The sequence below is a fragment of the Eschrichtius robustus genome, chromosome 14 (assembly GCF_028021215.1).
Source record: "Eschrichtius robustus isolate mEscRob2 chromosome 14, mEscRob2.pri, whole genome shotgun sequence".
Lineage (NCBI taxonomy): Eukaryota > Metazoa > Chordata > Mammalia > Artiodactyla > Eschrichtiidae > Eschrichtius > Eschrichtius robustus.
Window position 1 is genome coordinate 17803436 of NC_090837.1, and position 19633 is coordinate 17823068.

Sequence of the window (19633 nt, forward strand, 5' to 3'; positions counted from 1 at the left end):
TTATATTTGTATTTGTATGGAAATATGTATGGAAATATGTTAATATAAATGTTTCAGACATATGAAATTTCTAAAAATCTTATATTTGTATTTGTATGGAAATATGTATGGAAATATGTTAATATAAATGTTTCAGACATTACATGAAATTTCTAAAAATCTTATATGTTCTGGTATAATGTTATAAGTAATAATCCTAGTTATTACTTTAAAATGTATATCTCAGAAATAACTAATTTTCTTGTCAACTGCATTATTATGAACTTTCATCAAATCTTTAACAGTGGTCATTTTTAAGTCTTTTGTCATTTACAGACAGTTCTGGGTGTACTCTGATGCTTTTGCAAATACGTTCCTATAAAAGGCTTTCATCTTCAAGAAATTCATGGAAAAGACTCTGACAAGTACAGGTTTCTGGTAACTGACTGTACTGCTGAACTGAATGAATAAGCATTTTCAGAACTCTAATGAAAAACTGATGAACTCATAAAAGTGCTAACAAAAGATCAAGATGAAAAAAAAAAATTAATTACATGGGACTGAGTGAACTGATGAGGATGAGTATAATTTTTGTGACTTTCTGTCTGAATTAAAAAAAAAAAAAAATCCCACAAGGACTCAGAGGCAAAGAATATACAAATCAATTTTCACTGCAAAGTAAAGGAGCTGTTACAGTGGAGGATTCCTGGACTGAATGTCAATATTATGACACAGTATGAGTGTGTTTCATGTTTCGTAATTGCAATCATTGTTGCTTTTGTTGTGGTCATCCATGTACAATGCTTGGTGTCAGTCTATTTATCTCTTGTAAAAATAAAATACAGTGTGTGTGTGTGTGAAAAAAACAAACAAACAAAAAAAAAACAGATTCTCTTTGGGTGTTCATCCTTTTGTGTAAAAAATGCTTTAACCTCACAAGACGATCATGAGTCATTAATTCCTAGGGAAAAGAAATTCTCCTACCCTCTTCGATTATCTACCTTTAAAAATAACACTTATTCCCAAAATAAGGCTTATCAATGGAAATATTCCAACAAAGTCTTGTTTTAGGTCTAAATGTGTTGGCATACCTTCCTGGCATGGAACAAAAATACCAAAAGCTTATGGGAAAGAAACTCTCACTTTTACGGGCAGAAAGAGCTGTGGGCATCGCCTGGATCAGTGTGTGTCTTAAAGATCACTGTGTGATCTAAAACGATATTAGCACCTAATAACATGTAAATATTTTTGATTTTGATCCAAGTGCATGCCATGGTGATGGTACTAAAAGGACGCATTTCACTCACCCTCTCAGAAGTTTGAAAAGCATACAACCCAGGGAGAACCAGTCGGCACTGCTGTCGTACGCAGTCCCTTTCTGCAGGACCTCGGGAGCCATGTACCCGTGGGTGCCCCTGGGGAGAAGAAAGGGTATGTGCGGTTACCAGTGCTTGCAGACCTTATAAAACATTCCCAGCTCACCAAGAGGTCTGAGCATCATGCATCCACGTCGGCAACCATGAACAAGGCGGCGGGGACGACAGTGCTTCCACCAAATATGATTCAGCAAACACCCAGTGGGAAAACGACCTTTCCTGTCTTCATTAGGATAGGACTGAATATAAATAAATTACCATATGAAATAAATATGAACGATGCGCGCACTCCACGGTCTCGGACGTGAAATGTGAGTCTCGGGAGTCCTTCCTCACTCCAGCCAGGAGGAGTCAAGGGCAGGCCCCTGAGGAGATGTGTGGGGCTGGGGGAGGGAGCGGGGGGAGGGGGTGATGAACAGTGACCTGGAAGGGATGGGCACGGGCGTCCCTGTGTGGCGCCACCCTCCCGTGCTGAGGACCGGGGCTCACACATATGCCCGTCGTATCTCCCACCCTTCCACGGTCACGATGGTCTCCAAGGCAGGGCGGGCGTCGGGGGACAAGCCGACAGGCACGGAGACGGAGAAATCACGTATCCGGTTTAAAGAGCTGCTGACAGCTCAAAGGACTCAGCCAAACAAATGTGCAGGCGACTTGCAGGAAGCTGAGAAAAATCACTTGGGAGGACAACCATTTATATATAATATGTGTTATCTGCACCTCAAAATCCTTTCCCATTCTGCGACTCCCCACCCCTCCTTAAAGATCTGAGCACTCACTGTTCCAAGCGCGCAAGAGAGGGCTCGTGGGGAACTTTCAAAGACGTGGCCTGAAAGGGCCCCGAAAAAGCCTTTGACTGTAGCTCTGTTCCCATCCTTCATTGATTTTCTTCACTGATAGAATGGGTGATAAAATGACGCCTTCATCCCACAGGGGTGCCGTGAGGATCACACGTATGTAATGGGCCTAGTTAGGATAGTGCTGGCTCTTAAAAAGAACCCAACCTATGTTAGGGATTTTATTCTCTATCCTTATGTTATTATAATCCTTTTTAACTTATGCTCAGAAACAGTGAGAATCTGCTCCGACAAGTGATCCTGGATCAGCACTGGGCCCGATACCCTCTCTGCCTCAGAGTTCTACCTTGAAAGACTTTCTTAAACAGTGAAAACGGGCACTGGTCCATCCCTCAGAAAAGCTCCACCATCCAGAATCCAAAGTCTGACAGCGTGAGGTCAGCAAGGCACACTGGGAGAGAGTCAGAGATTTCCTCAAGGGGCATCCAAGCCGTTTTCTAGGGAGGTTTAACTTTGGTGTTGCTGGGAAAACCTTTGTGGTGACCTTTTTAACCTGCGATTCTCGGGATCAAAACCCAGTTCTGGGACGGGAAGATCTCAACAAGGATAAATGCATGGGGTTAACGCAGATCACATCTCTGAGTGGACACTGGACACAGAGCCCACCTCCATGGTTTTCAGCTTCTGCCCACACGGCAGCACCTAGCGCTTCCTGCCGCTTCCCACTGACGATCTGTGCTGTTCATGTTGAAAGAACACTTGAGCATTTGAAGACATGGTGACAGGGGACTGAGCTTTGTGTTCCTGGATAAAATAAGCTGGGACTCAATGAGTCACTGATGATCTGTTTGATTCCAAAAACAAAGTTTTTCTGTGTCATTTGGTGCCTGCTCCATGGTTCACTTTCAGTTTGTCAGAATTTTTTTTTTTTAATTTTTATTTATTTATTTATTTGTCTATGGCTGTGTTGGGTCTTCGTTTCTGTGCGAGGGCTTTCTCTAGTTGTGGCAAGCGGGGGCCACTCTTCATCGCGGTGTGCGGGCCTCTCACTATCGCGGCCTCTCTCGTTGCGGAGCACAGGTTCCAGACGCGCAGGCTCGGTAATTGTGGCTCACGGGCCCAGCTGCTCCGCGGCATGTGGGATCTTCCCAGACCAGGGCTCGAACCCGTGTCCCCTGCATTGGCAGGCAGATTCTCAAACACTGTGCCACCAGGGAAGCCCCAGTTTGTCAGAATTGGATTCCATCGTTAGATGGACTGAGTCTAAACCTAGATGGAGAACCAACCACAACGCTGCTGTGCAGATGGGCCAGTGTCTGACAAAGTCCTGGCATCATACCTACGGCTTTGAAAAGACCAGAGAAGCCCAGTCTAGGGTGAAATTCTGGCCACAAATCTTAATCTCGTACCAAGTCGATCCTCTCAAAGCCTCAGGGAGTTCAGACAGAGTGTAAGGAACACAAGCTTTGGAGTCGGACAGAACTGGATCTTAATTCTAGCCCCACGATGTGCCAGGCATGTGACTTTGTTCAAGTTCCTTAGTTTCTCTGAACCTCAGTTTCCATCCCGTAAAAGTACATGATTATACCCATGCCCTGTGGGTCTTCTGTGAAGATAACAACATATTCAGAGCAGCCAGCCACCCAGGCCTGGGACAGCTGATGTTCAACTCATGGCATGAGTGCTGTCCCCCACACCGGTCACTTCCTGGACAGCCCCAGGGCTGCTGATTCCAGGAGGTCAGGGAGCTCTTCTGCCTCGGTCCCCGCTGCATCGCTAGCACCTGGCACACAGCCAATGTGAAGTAAATACTTATTATGTGAAGGAGTTGACTTCACCCTCACAACTGTCACGTGAAGTAAGCAGCATTGTTACTACCTCTTTATAGAGGAGAAAAATGAGGCTGGTGCCACGTGGAAGGAGGATTCAAACCCACATCTGCTGACTCGAAAGCCTTTGTTCTCAGCCATGACATGCCTCCTCTACTTAAAAATACAGAATTTTGTTGTGCGTTTATCCTTTTTAAGTAGTGGCCTCACTATCATCGTTTAAACATGGAAATCAACCTTCCCCATCCCATCCCTTTACAGCTGCTGTTCAGCTATGGACAAGAGTCCGTCTTTCAGAGCTGACATGTGAATTACACTAAGAAGAGGGGGAGGCCCTATAAGGGAATAAGTAACTCTGCATCTGAAAGTTAATTCCTTTGGGAGATTAACTCTTCTGAGCTCTCGGATTCATATTCAGTTGTGACTATACTAAATTGAAGAAACTAGCATACCAAATAGCCGTGGCATTAAAAATTCAAATGACTCTCTTAAAAATGTCTGATGAACTCCCTGGGAGAGGCTTATACAACCCCAGGTTCTGGCCTCATAATTGTCAAGTGCTGGCAAAATGCTAAGGCTTTTATCACCATATCCCAGATTCTGTAGGAAGAGAGAAACATGTTTACAGAAACGGTGCTAATCGCTATTAACATCTGATCAGAGCTTTAAATGGCAATTCTGATTTAACGCAGCCCCTCATAAAGTACTGCAGTTTTAGAACTACTTTATTTCTAGTCCCACAAAAAAAAAAAAAAAAAGGATTTATAGTTTATTTTCTGCACGGATGCATGAAATAAGACTCCTGGGAGTTACTTCAAGACCATTCAACACAGCAATGATGCACAATAAAATGGAATTTTAAGAGCTCCATTGCTAAGACTGATATATTGAAAAAGGAAAATCAAGCAAAAGTCACCTGTTTTTCCACAAACTGTACATATGTCCACATCTTCCACCCAGATAAACTGATACTAAAGAAATAGGAATAAAACCCAGTACGTACTCCGTTCTGCTTCTGCTGAGCCCCGGGGCAGCTACCTCATACTTCTGTTGTCATTTTAACAATCTCAGGTTCAGGGAAGTCCTTGGGCCAGTGTCAACACTTGCAGAACAAGCACGGCCACTGCTGGAAGCAGCTTAGGGTCCCCTGAGAGGGGACAGGTGCTGGCCAACGGCCAGGGCGTCAGGGAGCTTCCTCTGCATGGTTGTTTAGAGGACGGATGTAATATTCAGATCTAACAATATGACCTGCATTAAAAGCTTGAACTGCAAGGAGATGATTTTTTAAATTAAAAAAAGAACTCTAATTTCTTTTTAGCAAAAAAAAACCAAACTGTTTTGAAAAAGAAGGAAAAAGTAGATGGAGAGAGAAACCTGACCTCTGGCCTTCCTTGGAAAGTTCTATGCAATTGCCTGTGCACCTTCTTTGGCATATAAGCTTTCAGGGGTCTACTACTACCTCTACCCTATAGATAAAGAGACTGAGGGTCAAGCAGGTGAGCTGACTGCCTCAGGGTCACACAGCCAGCACGGATTTGGGTCTGCTGCTGAGGCCCCTATCTTTCCCTTAGACCACCCTGCCCCCGGGCAGCTACACTGTGGGTCCCTGCGTGTTCCCCCAAATGGTGAGAGCGAGCACACCACCACCCTTATCTCCTCTCCCACAGCCTGGGATACGGGACCTTCCCCTGACCCGGCACTGCCACATGCTGAAAATCGCTATTGGCAAGAAAAAAATGGGGGAACAAATGACCACGTCGGGGTCTGAGTGAATAGGCGAGTTGAGTTAGGAAACGACAGTGACAGAGGTGCTATACTACTCACACACTCGCGTGCGGCTTCTTCTTGGAAAAATCGCAGGCAAGACCAAGGTCTGATATCCTAATGTGTCCGTGTTCATCCAAGAGGATATTTGCGGGCTAAAATGAAAGAGAAGGTGATCTTCAGGAGTCCCCAAGATGTCCCAGGGGCTAACTTCTAAAACTATTGGCACTTGATATCTCATTATTTTATTACAGTTCATTCCTACACATGAATCCTAGCATTAATCATATCATCACATCCAAGTGGACCATGATACCGACAATGACATGTTTCATGTTACTTTCAGCAGGAAAGTGGTAATGACAGATGGGAAGGATTCTACTCATTTGATGATGGAACACAGGGCAGGTAACACGGGAGGGTTACAACCACAGTCCATCGGAGGTAAAGTATTTCTTTTTCACAGCAAGAAGTGCAATCCAGCCAGAACGGTGAGTCTCTCCACAAAGGGAGTGAGTCCACAGGCTCCTTGGCCTCTGTAACTACTAGGACTTCGGAGAATGAAGCCACGAAGCACAGCACAGAAAGGAACCTTGTAAAAATATACAAATAGTGACCAAAGAAATCAAAATATTCCACGGTGCCACATTAATCCCGATAAATGTCATTTCTGTTTATTAGTACAGAATCAACAGAGGGCCCTACCAAATGACCAAATATGATTTTGACCACAACTCTGATGAAATGTATCCATTAAGATTAGATTTAGTCAGCATAATCATGGAAAACAAAGCTCCTCTCCCTAATATACATTCAATTACAGTCATCTTGATATTTTTCTGCTGGAGATCAGCTATTGTTTTGCTTGAAATAAAAATAATGGCATGCCATTATAAACCTGAAGCATGAATAATCATGAATGACTAGAATTAAGTCTGAATAGAAATTAGATAATACCATTGTCTACTAAATAGCTTAGAAGACAAAAATACTGCATCAAGATGATTAGAAACCAGTTATAGATTTAAATTAAAATGTATTACAATGGCGCTTCATGGGCCTTCGGCGTGTATTTTATTCTTCTGCAAAACTCACCATGAGGAAATAAAATGTCATGTGCCAACCAGTGTCTAATTATTTCTAATGTGGCGAAAATACTTTTTTTCTTCTTTATGTTCGTATGAAGGCTAAGGGAGTAATTCTTTAACCTTGCAGGAGGCTTTAAAAGTTACAAAGTCCCTTGTGAAAAACATAATATGCTCAACACTAAAATACACCACTTTAGATTCTTAGAAGGTAACCTTTAAAAGCTAATCACAACACATGAGCAAAGGAACATCATCTGTACATTTTAGCTGGTTAACCTGGGTTCAGGTTAAAAAGGAAGCAGAGAGGAGGCAAACCCACTCTCCTCCCAACCTCCTTGGGAAGTTGCCACGGCTATCATTTTTCTTCTCACCATTATTTACACCTTTATATATCTGCGTGATCATTTCTATAGTTTGTCAAGGTCCCGTTTATCTCCTCCCCCATCTTCATGTGGCTGGCTAGATGAATATCGCCGCGGATGTACCAAGCAAACTCCCAACTCCCTCCTTAATGCAGAACCTGGGACCAAGCATCATGGTCTGGAATGGAAAAACTCAGAACGCACTTATTTCCTTTTTTTCAAGTCTAGTAAGATTTTAAAGAGAACCACAGTGAAGAAGCCCAAGCATGGAAGACTGGGGCTATGTAGTTCAGAGATCTGAAAATCCGTTAGTGATTTTTTTTTTTTAACAATAATAGGTTGAACAATTTGAAATTGCTGATGTTTAATCATTTCCTTACAAAAACAGCCATTTCGTATAGTTCAACTCTACTATTTCTTTTTCTTTTTTTAAACTTTGGGTTTATTTATTTATTTATTTATTTATGGCTGTGTTGTGTCTTCGTTTCTGTGCGAGGGCTTTCTCTAGTTGCGGCAAGTGGGGGCCACTCTTCATCGCGGTGTGCGGGCCTCTCATTCTCGCGGCCTCTCTTGTTGCGGAGCACAGGCTCCAGACGCGCAGGCTCAGTAGTTGTGGTTCAAGGGCCCAGTTGCTCCGCGGCATGTGAGATCCTCCCAGACCAGGGCTCGAACCCATGTCCCCTGCATTGGCAGGCAGATTCTCAACCACTGCGCCACCAGGGAAGCCCTGAAAATCCGTTAGTGATTTTTTAAGGCAAATTCAAAACAATCTGAGCCTCAGAGAGTGCCCTTCGGGGGAAATTCTCCAGGCTGTCAGCCACTCTGCCCTGATCGGATCAGGCTTGCCTCAAATGAGTTATGACTCAGCCCTTCTACGTGTTAGTTCACAAGTAGATACTTCCCGTAAGACATATATGTTCTCTGCTAGTTCACCTTTGTACACCTCCTGGTCTCACACCAAGCCAGGGCCAAATCAGTTGCTTAGTGAACATTAATGGAATTACAATCAATTGTAAAATGGGTGACGACAAAACACCCCTACCCTGCTTTTCACTAATTAACCAATTAAAGTTTTTGAGTTGGCATATGTGCTGCACCAGACACGGAGGTAATAGGGACAAGTAGGATGGAGTCCTTAGAACAGAGTTCAGAGTCTGGAGGAGACCGACATCACAAAGGTGATGCCTTTATCGGGGCTGAGACGAGGAAAATGACAGGATACCATGAAAGAGGTGGCAACACCTGGAAGACCACAACTGCAATACAACACCTACTGCACAGGTCCGATAAACGGAAGGAGTCTGTCCAATGGCCTTACCTTCAAATCTCTGTAAACGACAAACCGATTGTGCATGTGTTCCAGCCCCAGGATGACTTCTGTGGCGTAAAACTGCATCTCCTTCTCAGAAAACACCCCGTGCTGTGAAAGGTGATAGTGCAAATCGCCCCCTGGAATCAGAGACGCGGAATTTAAATTCAGTGCATCAATTTAAAGGGAACAAAAATCACTGTCATCCTGCATAGTTACGATACAGTCGAAAAAGGTAAACTATGCTTCTGCTTTGTCTATATATATATACGTATGTGTCATTGATTTCTGTAATTTGACCAAATGCTTTAAAAATTCTAGAGAAAACTAAAACATTGAGAAGACTTAGATGTGACAATAGCCAGGACGATATGAAACAAAGCCACCATTCTCTGACAGGTATCACAGTTCCCAGATGTACCATCAAGGGGGAGGGAGGGTTAGCTAATCTGCTTTGATTACTTGAGTTCTGTCTAATAACTGAATCAACCCATGTAATGATCCAGTAGGTGGCTTAGCAACTCATTCTGTGGACAATAAATAGTAAGGAGACAAAACAAACACATTGATCATATTGATAGATGTATGAGAAAGCAAATACAGTAAAATTTTAACTGGTAAAACCCAGGTGGTGTGTATTCGGGTGTCCCCAGTAAAATTCTTTCAATTTTGCCATATGTTTGAAGTTTTCACAATAAAATGTTGGAAAAGGTAAATCGTCACATGGCCTCAAGTTACAGAGACACAGAAGGCCACAAACAGGGTAAGGGAATGTTCTTATAAACTATAAAAGAAGAGCCTCAATTGATCTACGAAAGTTCATGTGTGTCCAACTTTATTGCCCTTGATTTTATAAGCATCTTCCTGTTCACACACACATATTCCTGTATAACCACTACCAGATCAAGGTGTAGAAGATTTCCAACATTGTTGAAGGCTTCCCATGCCCACCCCAGGCAGTATATCAGCTCATAGCCCCTAATTAAAGCCAATCGGACTCTATTGTAACCTCTCCCCCCACAGATTAGTTTTGCCAGTTCTAACTGTCACATAAATAGACTCACACAGGGTACATGCCGCTGTGTCTGGCTGTGTCTCCTCATTATAATGTGTGTGAAATTCCTTCATGCTGTTGGGTAGGTCCGATTTTAAATCAAACACTCAAAATGTAATAAAACTTCAAGTGAATTTCAAAAAAGGTATTTGATTTGTTGAACTGTACACCTTTTAATTTCAGCTCTCGTTACTAAAAATGCTTTGAGTATATATCATGTCACTTTCTAGTATTAAAAAACTACTTTTCTAGCTAAAACTCTTTCATCATTCTCTGGGTCATCAGTCACAGTTTAAAAGATCAATGTACAGTGGAACTGGGCTAAAGGCATAGAAGACTGGGCTAAAATCTGTCCTGGCCCAAAGTCACTCCTTCAAAGTTGGTTTTTAAATACATTTCTATCTTCAGCCTATGTATCTTTAGGAGGCATTTCATTCCTAAAAGTTGAGGGCCAGGAACAAGCAAACTAAACATCCAGGCCAGTTGCATTCCAGAAAATCAAGTTTTACTGTATTTTAACTATTTTATGAAAATCTTTTCTAGAAAATGCAACTTCCTGGGGAGAGACTGGGAGAGCCAGAGGGAAATGGCAGTCAACATTTTTAAATGAAGTTTAACTGAAAATTGAAGAATAAAAGGTTTCCTTAAACTTCAGGAGGAATTTAGTTCCCTGAAAGACCCAAATGGCCAGTCTGTCTGAAGCAATGCAAGCTAAGATAAAACATCATGAAAACACAAACAAACAACATCATGGCAAAGTCTTGCAGTGTATTCAGACTTCCCAAGTCTTGCTTACCGTTCATCAGATCCAAGATGAAGCAGAGTTTATCTGGCGTATGGAAGGCGTAGGTCATACAGACAATGAAAGGACAATCCTAGAGTGAAAAATATATATATAAGAAAAGCAAAAGCTGCCCTGGAAAGCGCATCTGCTGCCAAACAGTATCTACACATTTTTTTTTATCCATGCCACTGCCCCGTGCATGAAACACAGACACCTACCTGGTAACTTTAACAGACCCAGGAAAGTGGGTCTGGTTCTGTGGAAAAATGCACAGAGACACAACACTGCTAATCAGAGATGAATTCAAAGGTGCTCTGTCACTCTGATTCAATCATGACTCCTCTATCTACATCTTCAAAAGACTCAGATTCTACAGAAAAATATTACTGCCTTGCTAGTTTTTCTGTTGGTCTACGTTTCGGTTCTGGCTAGTCAAGTATCCATTTCAATCTCTGATTCTGAGGTTGGAAGAACCATACCATGGGGGGAAATGTTATCTGTATTACTGTTCTGAAACACTGAGAATAAAAATGGAATTAAATTAGCTTTTGAAAGTGGAAAAATGTACCAGAGCCGAGGACAGAAAAACTCAATTGTAAAGATGTCAATTTTCCCCCAGATTAATCTCTAGATTCCATGCACTCTTAATTAAAATGAAAATTGACAAACTGATCCCAAAATCTATATGGAAATGGAAATGGCCAAGAAAAGTTCAGATACACTTGAAGAAAAATAAAGCTGGAAAACTCATTGTGCTAGATATCAAGACTTATGGTAAAGCAACAGTAATTCGGTATGGAACTAGCCCAAGGACAGACAAATCGACCAGTAGAACAGAACAGAATCCTGAAGTAGACCCACATGTAAATGCTCATTTGATTTGTAATAAAGTGACCCAGCAGGGTGGGGGTAAAGCATGGCCTTTTCAGTCAGTGGTGCCGGAGCAACAGGCTATCTGTACAATCAGCTGTGGACGTTCACCCCTACCTCACACCACACACTAACGTCAACCCCAGGTGGATATAGACCTCAAGGTAAAACAATAAAGCTTCTAGAAGAAAACCAAAGAGAACAACTTCAGGATCTTAGGGTGAAGTAAAGACTTCTTAAACAGGCCACAAAAAGCACTAACAATAAAAATATTGATAAGCTGGACTAAAATAAAAGTAAGAACTTCTGTTCTTCAGAAGACACCATTAAGAGAGTAAAAAGGTGAGTCACAGAATGGCAGAAGATATTTGCAATCCATATATATCTTGAATATATAAAGAACTCTCAACAATCAATAAAGAAAAAGCAAACAACCCAGTAGAAAAATGGCAAAAGAGCAACAACAACAACAACAATAATAATAATGTAGGCACTTCACACAAGGGAGTATCAAACGGCCCGCAAGCCTATAAACAGATGCTAGGCCTCAGTTTTCCCTAAAGAAATGCAAATTGAAAATCACAATGCCTCATCACTAAAACTGATGAGAATGGCTAACATTAAAAAGACTGACCATGCCAAGTGTTGCAAAGGTATGGAGTTTAATGGAACTTCCAATATGGCGCTGGGAGGGCGGAATGGTACTACCACTTTCACAAGATGTTCAGTGGGATCTGCTAAAGCTGATCACCACCTGCAAAGCCTATGAGCCGGCATTTCTACCCCGGGGTATTTACCTAACAGCAATCTGTACTCATGTGCACGAGAATCTGTACTCATGTGCACCAAGGACATGAGAATGGTCCTCATGGCACTATTCAAACTAGCCCAAACCAGGAAATAACCCCAATGTCTACCAACAGGAGGATGGATACACGAATTGTGGCACATTTATATGACGGAATACTATAGAACAGGGGCCACCAAACTTTTTCTGCAAAGGGCTAGACAGTAAATATTTTAAGCTTTGCAGGCCTCATCCAGTCTCTATCACATATTCTTCTTTGTTTCTTTTCTTTACAATGCTTTAAAAAGGGAAACACCATTCTTAGTTCACGGGCTGTGAACACAAGCCAGATTTGGTCCCTGGGCCACACACATAGCCTGGTGACCCCTGCTATTTAGCTACAGAAGGCGCTGTTGCTAAGAGCAACGACTTAGATGCATCTCGCAAGCAACACTGAGTGAGAGAAGCCAGACACAAAAAGAGTACATTTATATAAAGTTTCAACACGGGCAAAGCTAAATTACGGTTTTAGACATCTGGGTAGTAGTTAGCTTGGGCGTGGGGTCAGTGGCTGGAAGGGACACAGGGAGACTTCTGGAACACCGGTAACTTTTTATCTCTTGACGTGGGTGCTGGATACACACATGTGTTCCCTGGTGAAAATCCATCAGTGCCCCACTAGATCTAGAACTAGGTCCACTGAGATAAACATACAGTGTACACCTGCCACTCAACTGATTCAAATAAAAAATGGCATGAAATATCTATATCCACTTTCTTAACAGAAGCAAAGAATTATTAAATTCCACAGAAAATATTCAAATTTCAACAGAATAATCTGAAACAGAAGTCACATTGTTCACACCTGTCGATTAAGGGCATACAGATAAATTTGTGTTAACACATTCCTATGTGCTCAAGATTCATGAACTTGAACTCAATGTCCACAAAGCTTCTGGAGGAAGTTACTCCAGAATGAATTATAAAATTCATTTTGTGGTTACCTAGTTTTCCTTAGAGGTCTGTTGAGAGGTGTTAGTGTTTACTAATGTTAAGATTTATTTTGCATTAAATAGGTAAAATAAGGGTGTTACCCTTTATCTGTTAAAAGCCACGTGGTTCTCGGTGGGCGGGTACCCTCCTACTTGCAATCCCACCAGTGTTTCACCAGACCTTTCCACAGTCTGCTGGCGATGGCTCATTCTGCTCCAAATATCATGCTTCTTCCTTAACGGGGTTCCCCACATACTCTTGGTTCCTGATCTGATGAACAATTCATCTCTAGAGCAGAGAAGCGGGTGGACCAGGAACTTAGTAAAGCCTGGGTCTTTCCCAGCCTGAGAGAGCAACTCCACTCACTTCACCCAGAGGACAAATAGAGCCTGGAAAGGGGGGTATTTCTGAACATGATGGTGTATGATCATTCTAATGACGGCCCTGAGAAAACTGCAAAAGGTCAAAGTATAGTTAAGATACTACGTTATTAAGATGGGACATGAATTGGAAATTCAGAATCACAGGGCACCGGAGTAGAAAGGGCTCTTAAGAAAGAAAAAAAAATAATAATCACGTGGTCCGATTTCTTTATTTTAAAGACAAGGAAACTAAACTCCCCACCCCCTAAAAGGGAAATGTCTTGCCTGAGGTCACAAAGAAATTTGGTAGCCAGCCAAGATTCAATCCCCAGCTCTCTGACCCTGGACTCTTGGCAGAGCTGTCCTATGTTACCCTACTTACGAAGGCAAAGTTTCCATAGCAACGTGAAATAAAAGCTCCACTGAAGGGATTTGACTTGGTTACCTCTACAGAATTTGCTGACCACGGTCCCTCATCTCTCAGGCCCTGAGCAGATGCCATCTTGAGTCTCAGGTGGGGTCCGAGACACAAAGAACTGAATACTGACCCAAGTGGACAAACAGGCAGCGGTTTAATGATGGTGTCGGTGCGGTTTCAAAGATAACTATGGTTAAGATGTTCTGCCTTGATTACAAATTCAAGGTAAATAAGAACTAGGGAGTTTTTACAGGTGGATACTTAAATAAAAGCTCTTCAGCAAGGAACTGTCTTCTCTGATTTCCTACCTAGTGAGCAAAATAGCCTGCATTTTGCAGGAACTTAAAACTGTGATAAAATAGACCGTAAAGTAATCCTTCAGAACATTTCTCTACACTGCAGTCAGAGGAACCTTTTCAGACTTGCAAGGCTTATCATGTTATCTTCCTACTTCAAACACTTTGTTTCCAACGGCTCTTAAGATTTTTAAAAATCCTCAGTACTGGCCCAGAAAGCTCTTTCTGGTCTGGTCTGGCCTCTGTTTGCCTCTCTCCCCTACAACTTCATCTTGTGGTCCTACCCTATCATTTCTGACCCCACCTCTGCCGACCTTCTGTGAGTCCCCAGAACTTCTGTGCTCAGGACCCACATGTACCCCGGCATCTCCTCTGACTTCAGAGGAGCGTTTGTGGACAATACTTCCGCCCTGCTAAATGCCTTCCGAGCACCGTGGACCTGTCTTTCCTACCTCTTGCCACGTGTTCCAATGATCAACGCATTTGTGAGACTCAATAAACACCAGCTGCTCTCACTCTATGCAGCTCTATAAGAACAAGGACCAAACTAGGGTTTCAGGACCCCCGTCTCGCAGTGGAGGGCCCGGCACAATCTAGGCCTCAAGTATGGATCAAGGAATGAATGAGCAATGCTTCTCACGAACAACAACTGACTTAATTAATGAAGATGCTGACGGCTCCCCCCAGTCATGGACATACATGTCCTTGATTCCCTTTTTACTATCCAAAAGTTACAGAATAAAACTGCAAACAGTACTTTCTACTATCTCTTTGGGGGATGAGAAGTAGGAATCCTCAATTTGAGACTGAAAGAGAAAAACAACCTTCTAGTAAATAGAAAACTCTGATGGGTGACTCTGGCTCATTTTCATGCCAACATCTTAGGAAATCATATTGATACAGGCCGATCTAAAGCATCACCTAAGGAGGCAATTTTAAACTAAAGATTACTTAAATCCTATAAACCGTGGCCTTTCATTAGCAAAAGCAATTCCAAATAACTTTATTACAATTCTTTCAATTCTTTACTATAATTCTTTAAATTATGTACTTATACATGTTTAAAATGCTAAACAGTTTTGATATTTGAATAAAAAATATAAACAAGTCTTTTACATTAGCTCAAACCAGTAGCCCAATATAACCCCAATTTTTTATTTATTCCCTTATGAGTAGACCAGTGAGGAACTCTACAACTACTTAACCACTCTCCCTCACCTGAATAAAACAGAAATGCTACATGAAAATTAAAATTGTACGTATATTTTTCCAACACCCAAAATTTTTTTCCATAGGCTTTCCTGTGAATAAATATCCAAGGCTTTGAGATAACTCATTGAAAATTAATATTTTAATAAAGCACTTAAAGTCTGCAGTAAACACACATCCATGTCTGAAATGAAGACACAGACATTTCAATAGATACTAGAAGCCAATGCTATTCACATTGATTCCAATACAGTGTGCAGGCTACTCAGATTCCATTCCAATCAGTTAAAATCTTGGTCATGCACACAGGGTAACTCTTATTTGAAATGCTTAATGTCCATACGTTGGCAGGTAGAGGCACATAATTAGACATTATTATTTATAGCAATGGCATTTTCATCTGTTACAGTTGAGCTAAATTATGATATTCATTGGTTTCGATAGCAAATAGACTTTCCAGAACCACTTAAAACTAATGCTAGAATAATATAAACCCCAACACAATGAATACAGGTGACAAACAATAAAACATGGAGCCTACAAAGGGATGAGAAAAGAACACTGGGCCTGTCCAGGGAGTCTGGGGACTTTGGGCAAAGAAATGATGTCTCTGGGTCTCAGGTTTCTTGCTTACTAGCTGAAAGGAATTCTTTGAGTCACCATTAAGATCTGAGTTTTTCAAAACCTTTGTATGAAGATGACCTTATTTAGAACACAGCTATGATAGTTGGAAGCACCATCCCGCCTCCCCCAGGGCCCCATGTCTCACTTGCCAGGACACATGGGCACTGCCCAGGTTCCTGGGATGGTGGGTTTTTCTGGGTGTCTTTATATACATCTGGACAGGTAAATAAAAGCCGAGGTTTTGATCCTGGGTGATACTATTAAAGGAAAAGAAATCAGAACGGGACACTGCTTTGCAAGTCAAGATGACACAGTGTAAAAGCTTGCTTTTACACGTGCCGAGCTAAAAATGACAGCCTGACATACAAATAAAACATCCAACAGGCAGAAACGTAGTGCTGGAAATGGAAAAGGCCAGCGTCCACAGCAGGTAAAAGTAGCAAGCGCTGAAAAGATAAGGTTCCCTCCAAATGAAACACGGACTGGGGAGCACCCCGAAGGGACAACTGGGGTTTGACTAAGCCAAGTCACTTCCTCTCTATCAGTTTGTGAGGGACAGGAGCTACGTTTCTCTTACTTTTTCTTCTCTGGGTTAGTCCTTCTCAGTCACACAGCCAATTCTTAACTATATTCAAGTGATTTTTTTTTGTCGTTGATATGATTATTTTCTGCCATCTCTGCAACTATATTCCACAAAGAAGGAAGTCATAAATACTCACTAAAGGGACAAGTTGTCAGTGTGCACAGCGATGGTGGCTAGTACGTTCCTAATTCCCAAATTAGACAGAGGTAATATCTGAATTATTATTTACACTAACTTAGTGCTGCTGCTCCCTGCTATAAATTCTAATCCCCCCAAGAACTGGCTAGCCGCATAATTCACCAGAAAGAAAAAAAAATGCCTGTATTTTAAATAAATTGTCCTGATACAAAAACCGAAAAAAAAACAAAACAAAAAAACAAAACAAAACAAAAAACCCTAACAGTGTTCAAAATTGAATACTTACTCCTGTGCTCACCAGGGACAACATGATCCTTTCATTTAAGGCTAAGGTTTCTCCTTGTTTCATCTTGATCCTCTTCTTATCCAAGCATTTCATCGCATACCTAGAAACATAAATATTATTGAAAAATCTGCACTGAGAATACATCTAAACGGATTAAACGATACGCATCATACTGGGGGAAGTTTCTAAAGATGTGGGAAGTGTTTTAAAGAAGCAAATACTTCTAAGAAACTAAGGAAATCTGAATCAAGTGGAGACTTCAGTCAATAATAACATATTTGTTGGTTCATTGTGACGAGTGTCCCACACTAAGTAAGATAAGGGTACTGGGTATGGGGTACATGGGAACTCCCTGTACTATTTCTGCACTTTTTCTGTAAACCTAAAATAACTGTAAAATAAAAAGGCTATTTTAAAAAATCAAGCAATAATCAAGATATTTCTATTATTATATGAATTGATGTTTCAGTTAAATAAGAGCATAAAGTAGATGGATATAAAATTCAGGGAAATAAATTTTGTATGTATTGCCACTGCCTAGTACCACTGTGTGTGTGTGTGTGTGTGTGTGTGTGTGTGTGTGTGTGTTTTGTGGAGGTGCTGTACATGTCATATTTAGCATTTAGGAATTGTGAATTCAGCACTGGTCAAGATTTAATAAGCGCGTACAGTGCAAGACTCTAAAATGTTGATGACTGACCAAATGGGAAGGGAAAGCATGTGTCCAAAACCCCGTGTTCTAAAATGGCACTTTATTGATTTGTTTTAAATCTATACTTAAGTTATCATATTTCAAATAATAAAAAGAATCAGTAAGATTTTTATATTCAAGTTATATTAAAGTTAGTTGAGAAGAAACCTTTTACAGCTTAAGATTTTTGAAGATTTGGAACAAACTCACATTAAGGAAATACAGACATGTTACTCAGCACACTCTGTAATCACAGGTTAAAGAAAGCAGATGCTTTTTCAGCAGGACAAGGGAAAGCTGAAAGGAAATTTTTACAAGGGTTTTGGGGGCTTGAGAGTTCTGCATGCATGATTGTAAATTCCCACTGATATACTACTTCACGATACCCAGGTATACCAGTTGTCTGGCTGTGGTAGGCCACACAAAATCCACTTATTCCTAACTTACTTATAACTTATAATGTTATGAGTTACAGCAAGACAGAGACAGATGTTCAAATTTGATATTTTTATCCACTCTTCCAGGAGTTCTATATGACAAATCCATTTGCGAGACACTGATTGGCTTAATTATGGGATCAAATATTGAGAACACATGAAGTGACGCGTTCTTGAAATATTTATTTTTTATGATAAAGAATTTTCAAAATGCCTCATACTACTTCTATCACCACCCTGCTGTGACAATGTTTAATAAGACCTTTGGATTGCAGACCACAGAGAAGGTGGCACCCACAGGTCTTGAGCCCCTCAGAGTAAGCAAGCTGAGGGCACCCCCCCCAAGGGCAGGTGGCAGGTCACTGTCACTGGCAGCCTGGAGGCTGCAAACGACGTGCTCGAGGATTCATGGGAGCTGAGCTTGGCCACTTCCTAGCTGTGTGACTCCTGAGAAGCGTCTACCCTTAACCTATAAAATAGAAGACTATTTACCACGCCCTGGCGGTTTCCAAGAGTCGGGTGAAATCGTAAATGTGTATGAAGAGACAAATTGATATTATTTACTTCTAACAACAACACGTGTCAGACTGGGCATCCTCAACACCTCGACAAGCAGTTATGATGAAGTAAAACTAAAATTTAGTGAAAGGTAACGAACGACAAGTAAAGTGCATATTAGGATCAAAAAGCCCACCGCGCAGCACAGAACTGGAAGGTATGTTTTCTATCACCCCAAACTGCACATGCTAAATCACAGGGGGATCAGAAGAGAATGTCTCTCCCTTGCAAAGCAGAGAATTCTCTGCAGTCTGATCGGACTGGGAGGCCGTACATAACACCCCTTCTTGGCCACCTCTGGATTCCTGGCTCTTCACCCACGGCCTGAACCACTGCAGGCTCCCGATACACAGTTTCTGGTTACCTTCCCATTTAGCCCTAAGAGGTAGAAGTTCCAGATCATCTCGTTTGCTATGCTTTACAAAATACAGCCTATTTCCTTCTGAGGTAAATTACTGCAGGAGTGAGATCACGGGCTTCCATAAATCTACATAGGGGTTTACTTTTGATGCGAGCATAAAATTCTCTTAGAATTCCCAGCAAAATATATGAGCCTAGAAAGCTTACATTTTTCCAGTGTCTGCTTTCCTGCAACCATATACTTCACCGAATCCTCCTCGTCCGATAATCCTATGTACGCTGAAATCATTCATGGTCAACTGTGAATTCAAAATGCGACATGGAAATGTAAAACTGCATAAAAATTATGCTGTTGTTTTCATGTAAAACATATACAGTTATTAAAATAGCGATTCAGATACACCTGCTCTTTCCGTGACTGGTCCCTCAAACTGAGAGGTGAGAAGCACAAGATGGCAGCACATTCTAGAACCACCTTCTATGCAAACTGCACAGAATGCACACCACGGAGGCAAATGGAAAGATGACACAGTGGTAGCCGAGTTAGATTGGTTTTCTGATCTCATAAATCTTATACTGGAAGATGTACGCTTTGAAGACAAGTGAATGTGAAATTTCCACTCAAAACACAAAGCAACATCAGCTACTCTGAAGCCTAAAGTTTGGGAACAGTTCAGCA

The 19633-nt window shown here is 41.6% G+C and overlaps 1 protein-coding gene across 1 annotated transcript in view; it reads right to left on the reverse strand.

The window, feature by feature from the left end:
- LOC137776429 (G protein-coupled receptor kinase 3) overlaps positions 1-19633 on the reverse strand; it is a 124874-nt gene that overhangs the window by 25634 nt on the left and 79607 nt on the right. Inside the window, exons 8-13 of the mRNA XM_068562906.1 lie at positions 19162-19253; positions 16909-17008; positions 10355-10433; positions 8514-8644; positions 5806-5900; positions 1287-1394 (exon numbers count right to left, since the gene is read on the reverse strand). Of these exons, the coding sequence (XP_068419007.1) occupies positions 1287-1394; positions 5806-5900; positions 8514-8644; positions 10355-10433; positions 16909-17008; positions 19162-19253 (605 nt within the window). The remainder of the gene's footprint in view (positions 1-1286; positions 1395-5805; positions 5901-8513; positions 8645-10354; positions 10434-16908; positions 17009-19161; positions 19254-19633) is intronic.